We start from the raw sequence: 14,582 nt of genomic DNA on the forward strand, positions 1-14,582 counted from the left end.
TTAGGTTTTACTTCGATCATTTTGTACTGGTTTTATCCTTATTTTTGACATTCCCCAATCGATCACTCATATTACTAATTTCATGAATAATACTAAATAAAATATATTTAAAATTTAAATTTAAAAACAACTAATATTCCACCAAAATAAATTTCGACTTAATAATATTGTTACCTCATTTTAAGAATTATCTAATTGATCTCTCATTATAGACATCCCTTCGAGTAATTTGTACAAATACTTTTGACTTTTCCAATCAACCAGAAGCTCACACACGCATTTGTGTAGGAACTCACATATGTCATCCTACCCTTACTTCTAGTCTTCTCCATCAACCATAAATTCACACACGCATTTACGTAAGGACTCACATATGTTATATTATCCTTACTTTTGACTTTTCCATCAACCACAAATTCACACAAGCATTTACGTATGGACTCACATATGCCATCAAATTAAGTATGCATTCACTCTCAATATGAACAATCATTCTCCCATCCTTCAAATTTGTAATTCACACCCACATGCACCATCATTTTCATTTTAATATTTATAAATTCACATCACTTCACTTGAGACTCGAATTTTACTCTCAGATATGAAAGATAAACACTTAATTAGTATACCACATGTGGTTATTGAATTTAATTTAAATATATATATATATATTTAATCATTGTTATTGAATAATATATAAAATATATAATGAATAAGAAAATTAATTAATTATATAGATAATAAATATGAATAGAAATATTTTTAAAATTTAATATATAATTATACTAAATTAATTAAACTATTTAATAAATTATTTGAATTAAAAACTAAATTAACAATATTTTTAAAATATAAAATATAATTATTTTAAATTAATTAAAATAAAGGTTAAAATAATGGAATAATAGATAAAAGATATAATAAATAAAAGAAATTTAATTAATTATATAAGGTATAAAGTTATTTAAAAATTTTAATTAAAGACTAAATAAAAATATTTTTAAAATTTAATATATAATTATATTAAATTTTAAAAAAAAGTTAAAATAATGGTGTATATAATAAATATGGAGAGAAAGTAAAATATATATTTTAACCAAAATTAAATAATTATATTTAAAATAAATTTAATAAATAATAAATATGAATAAGAAAATTAATTAATTATATAAATAATAAATATGAATAGAAATATTTTTAAAATTTAATCTATAATTATATAAATTAATTAAATTATTTAATAAATTATTTGAATTAAAAACTAAATTAAAAATATTCTTAAAATATAAAATATAATTATATTAAATTAATTAAAATAAATGTTAAAATAATAGAATAATAGATAAAAGATATAATGAATTTAAGAAATTTAATTAATTATATAAGGTATAAAATTATTTAGAAACTTTAATTAAAGATTAAATTAAAAATATTTTTAAAATCTAATATATAATTATATTATATTTAAAAAAAATTAAAATAATGGTATATATAATAAATACAAAGTAAAAAATATATTTTAATTAAAATTAAAAAATTATTTTTAAAATCAATTTAATAAATATGGAGTAATAATCTAATTTTTTTTTATTTCTTTTAATTTAATTTTTTAGTTGGTGATTCTTCCTATTATTTTATAACTCGTTGGTATGATTCGCGGTTAACGGATTCTTAAATTTGTCACATAAAATGAGTTGTGCGTTGTGGTGCGAGGACCCGCTAATTTAGAGCTTTTAAATTTAAGCGTTATTATATATATATAATAAATATGGAGAGAAAATAAAAATATATATTTTAACCAAAACTAAAAAATTATTTTTAAAATTAATTTAAAAAATAATAAGACTAATAATCTATAAAAAACTTTTCATCTCATTTAATTTAATTTTGTAGTTGATGACTCTTCCTATTATTTAATAATCCGTTGGTATGATTCGCGGGTTAACGAATTTTTTAATTCGATCAATTTTGTCTTAAAAATTGGGTCGTGCGTTGTGGTGCGAGAATCTGCTAATCTAGAGTTTTTTAAACATAAGCGTTTACGCTTATTATATATATATAGATATGTGCTTAAATATAAAATATAACAAAATACCATGTTTTTAAATAGTTTTTCCTTAGTTTCTTTAATTAGTCTATTTTTTCATTTATCAATGGTGTAAGTCACATAAATAATCAGATAAAATGTAAAATATGATGATAAGAGTTAAAAGAAGAAAAAAGAAGAAAAATGTTGTCTTCTATCCGAGCATGCCACTTTCCTCATATCAAGTACTCCCGTGAGTGAAATTCTTTTCAACTCATGATCAAAGAAATTATGAAATGTCCATTCAACATGGAGAATGAAAAATATAAAAGCATTGTGCTTAAAGTATGATTTTTTTTTGAAAAAGTCTATGTACATTAAAAAAAAATAAAGTATGAAATTTGTAAGACTAATCTCTAACACTAATAAGATTAGGTCTTGTTTGGTTTTGAGTTATTCAAATAACTTAAAAAAATTAAATATTACTCTCTCTATCCTCTATCAAATCAATCAATTTATTAACTAAATACTAAAATATCATATATTTTAAACTTTTATTCTTTTATTTTATTTATATATTTTAATTCTTTAAGTATTTTTACCAAAAACAAATATTATCATTTTAAAAAAATCATTTATAGGTTATTTCAAAAACCCAACTAGTTTAATTCTTATTACTTGTGTTGATTCAATTTATGTTTCTTTATTTTTTGAGAACTTGATCTTATATTTATTTTTGTATATTTATTTTTGTATAGTTTCTCATTTTGAAATTGTTAAAACACTATTTTTAAAGAAGATGAATGTGGAATTGACGTCTAGATTGAAGATTGGGATTGATAATCAATCATTCTTACTCTTATCATTATATTAATCAAAATGTTTTATTTTTATAAATTATCTTTTAATTAAATATTAATACTTTTTAAATAATTTTCTCAAATAAACAAAATTATTTAAATATTAATTGTGTCAAGGCCTACTCCTAAGATGTATAGTTTACTACTTTAGTTTCTGAACTCTCCTTTATATTTTGTTTTGGGTGGGATGAGTTTAGTTCAATTTGTTTATTTAAATAATTCAAATATAAAAAAATAAATTTTTATTTTCTTATCTTTAATCACAATACTCAATTCATTAAATAAAAAAGTAAAAGATCTTATATTTTAAATTATTTTATTATTATATATAAATGCATTTGACATTTGAGGTGTTTTTATCAAAAATATTTTATATCTTCATGTTATAACACTAACCCTAGACCCAAATCCGAACTAGCTCAAATTATTTGAGAAAAAATATAGTTAACTCTTTATTACTATATTAATGTGTCCTCACTAAATTTTTTTCTTTCTATGTAACTATTATTTTTTCACCATTATTAAGTTCTTTAAGGATTACAGAAAAATATTTTTATTCAGATTTTTAATTGGACGTGAATTTTAGTCTTTTAAGCCCTACTTTTTTTAGTCTTGATTTTAAAAGAAAGCCTAACCTAATCCCCAAAACATTATTTTTTATTTGTGTCGGGTGTTTTAGTTCTAAGGTGAACAACATGATCATGTAGATAAGTACTAACATTTGGTTACTGTTGGCTCACGCATGCAAGTTGATATTGATAAGACTTAAGTATCTCTATCTGTTTTTAATAATTGGGTTGATATTTAAAATAAAAATCAAATTAATCATATTTTCATTATCTCATTTATTATATAGTTTTATAAAATATTTTATCATTATATATTACTATTATTAAAGATATTTTTAACCAACAAAATTATTACAATAATTCACTTATTATTAACTTTTATATTTGAAGGTAGAAAGTTAAAACGACACCCTAAAATTATGGTCTAAGCGGAAATCGAACCCGTGATATTTAATCTCTTAATAACCACTATTGACACTTAAATTATGTTTGGTGGATATTATTTTTAATATAATTCAAACTTATTTTTATAAATTCTATAATAATACTATAATAGTAGTAATAAAGATAATTAAATAAATTAAAATAAGAAGACTTTATTTTTACATATCTCAATTAAAGTAACTCAAGTGATAAAGAAAATTATATATAAGACATAAGTGATTCAAAAGATAATTGAATAAATATCACAAAGTTAATTCTCATTTAACACATTTTAACGTGTTAAATTAAAATGAAAGTAACTGTTACGGTGTGTTTTACTAACTTTCCATGTTCAAAATTAAAAATATATATTTTCATTATTGTAACAAGGCTAAAAAATAGTCTAAAAAATTAAATATTTTAAATTTATTTCTCACTACAAAAATAAAAAACTTTTTCATACAATAAACTAACTAATGAAATGTGTTTTGAAAAAAAGACTAGTATTAGATTTCTTGAAGTATTTGTTATATACACATTCAATATTATTATTTTGTACTAATTTAATTAAAAGAGCTTACTTTCTTTTGAGAAAATTATTTCAAAGTATTGTTGAGCTTTTAGTATGACATCATAGAACACGCGTGCATTATATTGAACATACAAATAATTATTAATTTTATTTACAAAACTTAAATAATTAGAGATGGTAATTGTTACAATAAATAAGTTATCCATATAAGTAAAATCAAATATACACTAATATTTAATAGATAAATTGAATAATTTAAAACAACTAAAAATAATAAGATGGAGTTATTAATTAAACTTATAAATAACAATTTTATATTATTTAAACAAATTAATATATATATATATATATATATATATATATAATAATAATAATAATAAAACAAGTCTATATTTTCAACCATATTATGTCAAGTTAAGTTATCATCTTGTCAAATTTGGTTATCTCAATAATTCATGTAGGGAAGGAAAATGACATGTCAAATTTGGCTAAAGTCAAATAATTTAACAACCGGCTTCATTCAAACATACAATTCTACATTTGATTGATATGTTTTTTTAAGGATTTTATGAGTATTAAAAAAAACATTTGTTAAAATAAATGGTTATTTGACATTTTGATATTGATGAATTACTAAAATATTTTTTATATTTAAAATTTAAATAAAAATAAAATAAAATATTTTAATATTTTAATTAATAAATTAAGTTATTAAATAGTTAAAATGGTAATAATGTAATAAAAAGATTTAAAAAAAAACTTATAAATAACATAAAAACCAAGTTCAAATGAGTTCTTATTCTTTTTTAAAATGGTCAATAAAGCTATTTGATTATTTTACTAGTTAATTATCTAAATCAATTATATATATATTTGATTAATTTTTTTTAATAGTTCTTAAAATTCCAAATTTGAGAGCTTGTTTGATCTTTGGTTATTTAGTTTTTTTTTTAAATTTTTTTCTTAAGAAATCATGTTTGATATTTAAATAGATAAAAGAGTGATTAAATTGTTGAAATGATAATTGAGTTTTGATATAAAAAAAAACTACTTATCAAACAAGAGCCCTGAGAGCTCATTTGATGTTGTTTGTTTAGGGATAAAAACTAATTTTAAAAAAATGGTCATTAAATATATATTACATAAATACTCTTAATTTGTTTAATAATAAAATTACAAAAATATTTGAATTAGAATAAAATCATCCCAAAAAAACTTATAATTAAATTATATAGTATAAATAGGTATAACACTATTGGTACAATACCATCTTATTATGATTCAATATATTCAATATATTTTATTTAATTTTAATGTTATTTTTATTATTATATATAATCATTTTAATTATATTTGTATACATATTTCAATATTTTTAATTAAAAAATATATATTTATTTTTATAATGATAATTTTATTAATTTTATTTTTCTATATTTATTGGGAAATTTGATGAGAGGATCATAATAAAGCCCTTATGTGGGGAAATGACTTAATAAAATTTATGGAAATAATCATTTTCCCTGTGTTATGACGAAAATACTTTGTCGCGTGACGCAACTGCACAGACGCGTCTCCCGACAGCACGCTCGTCAAGCGACAACACACTCAACAAATTAAGGTTCCTTCGCGTGACGCGACGCAGCGTGACGCGACGAAGGTATTTTTGTCCAAATATTGGGAAATAGTCATTTGCATTTGCATAATTTTTATTAGGCGCTGACCATCCCATTAAAGTCATTATTATAGTCATTTCATCAAATTTTCTTATTTATTTATATTATAAATAACATTATTTATTTTATATATTATTTTTATTTTAAGTTTGTTTTATACTTTATTATAATTATTAATAATATTTAAATTAAATAAATATAATTTACTATTCATATTATAATTAACTTTTTATAATTTAATTAAAATTATATTAATTATTAAATAATAACAATACAATAATTTATACTAATAAACAATATTATTTATAATAAATAAATAATAATAATAATAATAATTTTAAATTCATATTTATAAAACTTATACTACATTCTTATATTATATATCAATCACAAAATTATAAACTATATATAACTTATGCTACCTTATACTATTTATTCTTAGTTACAATTTATACTTTTATAAAACTTATACCCTATATAATTTGTAGTTTTATATTACGTACCGAACGCTACCCTAAAATAAAATAAATATAATTATTTATCGCTATTATATCAAAAATAAAATGAAATATTATTCGAATGTTTCCCAAAATGAAATATTATTAATATAATGAGGAAAAGCAATGGAAAAACTATTATTGGAATAGTCAGTTAGAATGTTGCTATTTCTTTTATTGCTAATTTTTATTGTAAAACTCTTTTCTGATCTTATTTTAAAAATTATGTTTTAAAGAAGAAGAAAAAAAAGCATGTACAATAGGATGATAATTTATAATATATGTTATTATATTGTTTAATTTGTAATCAAGGGAAAACCAAAATATGGTTTTAAACATTATTAAAAGTTCTCAATAAATCTAGGCCAACTCTTCTTATTCTACAATTCAAGAGATAAACAAGTCATTTGATCAAGACTACTCATTTGAACAAAAGCGCTTCTCTGGGCTTGCCCAACAATGAAAGAATCGTTGCACATATATGTGCAGCCGAGAGCCCTGCTTGGTCAAGCTGGTCCTGGGGCGACCCATGGTCGATGTATCTATCTGGAAGGACCATTGATCTTAACTGCAACAACATTCCAATACTGAATTAGAAATCGACCAAACAAACATGTGTGCTTATTGAAGTGAAAATGAAAGTTAGGTAGTTAGTTTACCTTTAAAGATCCATCAAGAAGACCATTTAAGCATAAGTACTGAGTAACATGAGATCCAAATCCGCCTATAGAACCTTCTTCGGCAGTCAACAATATCTCGTGTTCTTGAGCCAAACTCTTTATCAGATTGGTATCTAACGGCTTGCAGAACCTTGCGTCCGCTACAGTCACGAATATGTCTTGGGATCTTAGAATGTTGGCTGCTTCTACACATTGTTGAACAATTGACCCGAATCCTAGAATAGCCACTCTGGTTCCCTCCATCAATATTCTTCCCTTTCCAATCTAATTCAATTCAGCCAACCAAAACAAGATTAAGTTTTTATTTTACAAATTTAGATTTAGGGGTATATATGAATATGTATGCTGCTAACCTCAAGGGGAGTTCCTTTATAGTTATGAGGAAGATCAACTCCTATACCATTTCCCCTAGGGAACCGGAAACAACTGGGCCTATCATCAATTGCAGCCGCGGTTGCAACCATGTGCATCAGCTCTGCTTCATCGGCTGGAGCCATGACCACCATGTTGGGTAGACAAGCCATGTAGGTGATGTCAAATGCCCCACAATGGGTTGGCCCGTCCGCTCCAACCATCCCAGCTCGATCCAATGCAAACCGAACTGGCAGTTTCTGAAGGTCCACGTCGTGCACCACCTTTTCATACCCATAACAACATAAAATCAGTTCATTCCATCTTTCAGACTATAAACAAATAAAAATTGATGCCTAATTACCTGGTCATAACCTCGTTGAAGAAATGATGAATAGATGGCACAGAATGGCTTAAGCCCTTCAGCGGCTAAACCAGCAGCAAAAGTCACAGCATGTTGCTCGGCAATGCCTACATCGAAGCAACGATTTGGAAACTTCTTCTGAAAATAATTGAGTCCTGTGCCACCACCCATGGCAGCATGAATGGCCACAATCTTGTTATCTACCTCGGCTTCCTTTATCAAAGACTCGGCAAAGTACTGTGTGTATGAAAGTGTAGGGGATTTAGCCTTAAACTGCTTTCCCGTCTCAGGATCAAACTTCACAACCCCTGAAATGAATGAAGAGTTGTAATCAACCCAAACCCAAGAATGTCAAGATGAGTAAATAACCAATATAAGAGTAATGCCAACACTTACCATGCATTTTATCAGCTGCAGCTTCGGCTGGAGGATAGCCTTTTCCTTTCTCGGTTACAATATGGATTAAAACCGGACCTGGTGCAGGCATTTCCTTTACTCTCTGAAAAATGGTGACCAAATCTTCAATGTTGTGACCATCCACTGGACCGATGTAGTACAACCCAAGCTCTTCGAAGAGGGTTGATCCAGTTGCGCTAATCATACCCCTGGCGTATTCGTCAACTTTGGCAGCAACCTCGTGCGCTCCAGGTCCAATTTGTTTAGTCAAACTCTTTTTTTTTTTCAATATATAAAAAGAATAACATAGTTAGCAAATGGAGGTGATGATGTGTAATGTCACTATAAAGTTCGGGTTTCTTACTTTTGCAGCTTCACGAAGCTGTCTGAACTTGGTGCTAGCTTGGATTTTGGTTAAAGCACTACTTAAAGCTCCAACAGGAGTTGCAGGACCATCAAGAGTTGCAGTTGGCAAAGAGACTTGTTTGTTGTCATTAAGGATAACAATAAGGTTAGAATCTAGGAAACCCGCATTGTTCATAGCCTCGTATGCTTGTCCAGCCGTCATGGCTCCATCTCCAATCACAGAAATGACATGGTTGTCTTTTCCAAGCAGATCTCTTGCAACTGCCATACCAAGACCAGCAGAGATGCTAGTTGAACTATGCCCTGCCCCGAAAGCATCATGCACACTTTCATCTCGTTTAGGGAAACCTGCAAGTCCTGATGTCTTTCTTATTGTGTCCATTCTTGATCTCCTCCCTGTCAGAATCTTATGTGGATATGCCTGCACATTTTCAAATTTGTTCTTAGTTTTAACATTTTTTTGTTCAATTTTGGATGATGAAAAGGTTGGGCTGGGGGGGTTAACCTGATGACCAACATCCCAAATGATTTTATCATTTGGAGTGTTGAAAATATGGTGCAAAGAGATAGTCAGCTCTATCACTCCTAAGCTTGAACTAAGATGCCCGCCTGATTGGGAGACACTATAGATTATATCTGCTCTTAATTCTGCTGCTAATTGTTCAAGATCCTGAATCAAAACAACAATACCATAAATCATGATTCATGGTTTAAATCTATAACCCAAAACTCAACACAATCCAAACTCAAATTGAATACTTTTGAAAATGACATTTTGGGTTGTGTTCAATTCGATTGATTTGGATCATGTCAAACTACCCAATCAAAACAATTACTCTTGATTTTTTTTTTCTTAATAAAGTTTTTTTATCTTTCTTAAAATACTTTTTGATTTTTTTGTTTTGTTTTTTAAAGACCAAAATACCCTTTTTTTTCTCCCTTAAAAATAAAAAATATTTTAATAAATAAAAAGAATAATTATATAAAATTTCTTTAAAATCTCTACAACCCAAAAATCTACAAACTCTATGTAGATATGATAAAAAAATATTGAAAATAAATACTAATTATTCAATTCTTTTATGATGAGTTTACTTCCAAAATTGAATATGAATGTAATTTTAGTTTGGTTTGATTTTGAAATGTGCTTTAATATATATAAATAAATATATATCACACAACACAATCGGCGTGATTTGAGTCAAAATTCAGATTTCCTACAGAAAATGAGATCATGATCTTTACCTGAATGGAGAGATTCTTCATGTGAAGAGGAAAATTAATGGTGTCCAGTAAAGGTGTAGCTGGTTTATCACTCGAGAAATCAATCTTCCATCCATCTTTTTCTTTACTTATCATCGTCATCTTCGACCTTTCCTCTCCATGATTAACCTCACCTGCCGAAGCTCTTAATCGAAACTGAAACCATACACGATTCATTCATTAAAACCGATCAAAACATCACAATCGCTACAATAAAAACCGATAATGCATTACCTTTGTTCCATCTACACTGAATTGACTCGACCTACTTGAAAGTGATAGTGGCGAAGGAGATATCAATTGATTTAACCTAATCGCAGGGCACGAAACCGCCATCGCCATGTCTGAACTCTGATGAACCAGAGAAAGACGAACTGTTTATTGAGAAATAAAGAATTTGATTGTAATCAGAATAATTTATAGGACTTTTTAGATAGTTATCAATAATTATTTTTTTAGTTGGATGTCTATCACTATATTAATTATTTTTTATCTTTTTTTTTTTACCTTTTCTCTAAATTCACTGAATATATTATAAAATTATATCTCATTCTAAATCTATTCATTAATTAACTAATTAAAGTGAAAAAGGTAAAAAAATAAGTATAATTCTTTTCTATTTTTAAATATTATTTTATTTATATTAATATTTAAATCATATATATATCTTTAAAAAAATATAAATATTTGTCTTGGTGTCAACTGTTGTTGATTTTGATAATAAAAAAAATATTTTTTAAATAAAAAGTATTAAAATATAATAAATAATAATTTAAAATATGTTGTATGTGAAAGAGGGAGATGATGTTTGTATTATTTAAATAACTTAAATCAAATAGTGTATAAATTTAATTTCAAATTCTATGTATTTTCAAATAAAACTGTATAAGAGAATATAGTTGGAAAAGGGTTGGCATCTGAGCATCTGATAAAATCCAAAGTATTCGGAAAAAATAAATTAATATAAATATAATTGATCAGATAAGACGACGAGAAACTGAACAAGAATTTCCAATGTTTTGATGCTCTCCGACCTTTACTTTGGAATCTTCACTTCACTTGTGTCAATTAATTATAATATATATATTTCTAAGTCATTATAATACAATGTATGAGGAAGAGTACAGTCGATTTTGAGGATTCCTAAATACAATTTTAAATAGAACGTTTTATCACACAACTTAGTTCAAGCGAAATCGAAAAGAATCATGCTTATTGAACATTATATAACCGGTCACCATAAAAACGAACCTATAATGAGACTAGTTACAGGGATACTGAGTGGCTAAACATTTCGATGACCTAGGCCTCTTTATAAATAGCAATAGAACAAGTACGGAAAAGCATTAGTCAGGCTTAACTTGTTGGTCCAATCATCCTCTCGAATCTAACTGAGTTATGTCCGGAATACAAATAAATATTGATCTCGAAAAACCTTCTAAGATCCAGAAACAATTCAACTGGGACAATTTGATCATTTAGTGAGCGAGTGAATAAATATTGATCTCGAAAAATCTTCTAAGATCCAGAAACAATTCAACTGGGACAATTTGATCATTTAGTGAGCGAGTGAGAATAATTCGGTTCATTCTTGCTTTTAACTAAGGAAACCATACTCTCCCGAAAAAATTGTAACACTAATGAGATAACATAACATTATTAAAACGTTATTATAGACTTTTCGCACTATCACAATATATTTATATATAATTTTTTTTATCATTCCTAAAATAAATTACACATTAATCTCTCAATCTTATCGTGACATCATGCTAAATCTAATAAATAGTTCAGAATAATAATTAAAGATCATTATTTTTATTGTCATTATCTTCAAATAATTAATCATTATTTATATGGGGTTAGATTTTACAAGATTCTAGTCTATCTCCAAAGCTTGGGAAGAACTAGAATTTTCCTTCAAAGGGAAACATAGGAGAATGATGCAAGTGTGTACGATAATACAACCTTGTTGGTTTTAGAACAAAAGTTCATAATTTAAACATGTTCTATTTTTGAAATGAACATTTGGATGTAACAAGTGGATGATTGTCCATACCTTTCATGTGTCACGTGACACTCGTTGTTTTGAAGATGAATAATTGCAGTATCCATCCCACCTTCCTATAATGCAATAATCTTTTTTCCAACCACTTTGGAAAATCACACAAATTATAGAAAATTTCAAATAATCTTGAGTTTTTTGGATCACCCATGTGTAATATAATACATTTGATAGATACTCAGTATCCGCCGACAGGTTTTGAATGTAATATAAGATTGAAAGAAAGAAGAATAAGTCTTTATCTCGTGTTATATGAAAACATTGATTACGGGCAGAGGAGAAATGGATTTGAACATAGGGGGAGCTTGAGTTAATGTTTAGAACACTTTTCTTAGCTCAAAAGTTATCTGAAACTTTACTTTACAGGCCGCCCCCAACCCATAAACTTCAGTTGACGACTAATTAATGAAAGAATTTATAACTGAGGTTTATACACGATCGATACTTGTGCTTTCAAGTGAGTCAGTATTTGATGACATGATGTCGAATCCAGAGGTCATACATAACCATATGGAATGCATCGTATTTCACAGGAGGTGTATTCCATTGGTAATGTTTCTGAATCTGCCAATAAAGTACAAGACCAGTCAGTTGCTTCACTTCACTTCGCTAATTTCGACTAAGTAATAGATTATGACTCAATTGCTCTTTACCTTGACGAGATTATTGTGCAAGATAACAAAGTTTTCATATGGTATGTTCTTTAGAATCTGCTTCAGCTGATATACATCACTTTCCTTTAGCACAACAGCAAACTTTCGCCAGTCAAGTATGTCATTGAATGGCAGGTCATAGTAGTTGGACAATATTACTGTCACATCAAAAAACAGATAAACATTTGGAACATATATATATATATATATATATATATATATATATATATATATATATATATATATATATATATGGAAACAAAAGATTGTGCCATAAAAGAAACATAAATTACCAGGGATACAACCATAGTGGATTGAATCAGTAATGCGAGCACTATTGACCTGAGAACCACCAGGGCATATGCAAAATTTTGTCCTGTAAAATCTCTTTTGGTACACAAGATGCCCTGTAGCCCTGTTTATTCTGTTATTCGATATATCCAGTTCTGTATCGTTTTCCCATACACGTGCTAATATGACTCTAATCCTAGAATTTCTATGCCCGGCCCAAAAACCCAAAGATGTCCTGCACAAGACGTTCAATTTTTTTAGTTTTTAAGCCATAGACTCTAGAATTGTTTCACTTGTGTCTGAATACCTGTTTTCAGTATCATTTCCTCCAGCTGGAAGAGCAAATGGCTGCAAGACTTGAGGTAGAGCAATATCCTTGTGTGGAATGTATCCTACATCATAGCTTGGCGAGCACACCACTCGAATTGCATTTTTCACAAGAAGTGGCAATCCTTCAGTTGCTCTAACACCAACATCATGACAAGTCACAAAGAAATGATCTGCACCAAGGGTTCTGTTCCAATATGGATATTTTGATATCAAACTCTCCACATAAGTTTGAACAATTATAGTCATGTTCTCATAAGATGTTCCCTACAAAAGATCACACAAGTAGTATAATCATCTCAACAAACCCAAGTAAGACACACACAATACATAATATCTAAATAATATTATCAGATGTTCTAATATCAAATTCCATTGCCATAAATTCATCATATGGGTCGAGAACAAACCAACCTTTCCTCTCATTTTGTGACAGGATATGGGAATAAAGAAGAGATCAGCCTGATCTGGATCTTGAGTTCGAAAACTAGATTCTCGAATGTTCTGAAAGAAGTAGCCTTCACTAGCATATTTACCAGTAAGCTTCCTAGGGGTCTGATAAAATGTCTTTGGATCTCCATCAGTGTATATATAGACCTTGAATCTCTTCTCCATTTCAGCATAATTGAGTCTGAATACCTCCGGCGAATGATAAACGTCCGATAATTGTTCCGAATCAGCAACCTAAACAAACTAATTCAATAATTAGCAGCAGGAAAGAAACTAATTAATAAAAAGAAAGTAAATTTAACCTTAGGGTCGGACGCAATGAGTGTTCCTGAAGGAGATTGTGAAGTGTAGAGCGGAGGAGTAAGGGATCTAAGGGAAAGGTACGTGAATGAAACTAGGGTTAGGAGAGCGATAGCGAGAAGAGACCCTCGAAGAGACAGGACACCTGATGTCGGAAGTTGGGGGAATTTCACCGCCGACATTGACGGAGATCTCCGCCGGACGTAACTTTGTTTCTGATAAAGAAAAGATCGTATAATAATAATACACAACAGAAGAAAACAGAGTTCTCACTTGTTAGATCTGAACCTGTTTTGTTCCATTTTTATTTAAAATATTAGATTTAAAGAAGCTTGATACATTTAAAAAGATTTATTCAATAATAATAAAAATATGTATTATTTTATAATACAAATATAATAAACCAATATTAATTCTTCTATACATTATATATCTACCTCCTAATTGATTCTATATATAAACAATAAATAAATAATATGAACTTGGATGTGTG

The 14,582-nt window shown here is 27.4% G+C and overlaps 2 protein-coding genes across 2 annotated transcripts; both read right to left on the reverse strand.

Annotated features, from left to right (window-relative positions):
• Window positions 1-6,892: 6,892 nt before the first annotated feature.
• LOC124914445 (probable 1-deoxy-D-xylulose-5-phosphate synthase 2, chloroplastic) lies at window positions 6,893-10,372 on the reverse strand. Its single transcript, XM_047454994.1, has 9 exons — window positions 10,238-10,372; window positions 9,986-10,159; window positions 9,246-9,410; window positions 8,739-9,161; window positions 8,375-8,648; window positions 7,979-8,286; window positions 7,617-7,898; window positions 7,243-7,527; window positions 6,893-7,151 (listed from the first exon to the last, which is right to left on the reverse strand). Exons 1-9 carry the CDS (start codon window positions 10,343-10,345, stop codon window positions 7,005-7,007), a joined length of 2,166 nt encoding a protein of 721 aa, XP_047310950.1. The 5' UTR covers window positions 10,346-10,372; the 3' UTR covers window positions 6,893-7,004.
• A 1,733-nt stretch (window positions 10,373-12,105) lies between these two features.
• LOC124914184 (probable glycosyltransferase At5g03795) lies at window positions 12,106-14,371 on the reverse strand. Its single transcript, XM_047454683.1, has 6 exons — window positions 14,092-14,371; window positions 13,754-14,023; window positions 13,320-13,606; window positions 13,015-13,247; window positions 12,722-12,879; window positions 12,106-12,632 (listed from the first exon to the last, which is right to left on the reverse strand). The coding sequence occupies exons 1-6, from the start codon at window positions 14,269-14,271 to the stop codon at window positions 12,531-12,533; spliced, it is 1,230 nt and encodes a 409-aa protein (XP_047310639.1). The 5' UTR covers window positions 14,272-14,371; the 3' UTR covers window positions 12,106-12,530.
• Window positions 14,372-14,582: the final 211 nt, after the last annotated feature.

Source organism: Impatiens glandulifera, chromosome 9 (assembly GCF_907164915.1).
Source record: "Impatiens glandulifera chromosome 9, dImpGla2.1, whole genome shotgun sequence".
Classification (NCBI taxonomy): Eukaryota; Viridiplantae; Streptophyta; class Magnoliopsida; order Ericales; family Balsaminaceae; genus Impatiens; species Impatiens glandulifera.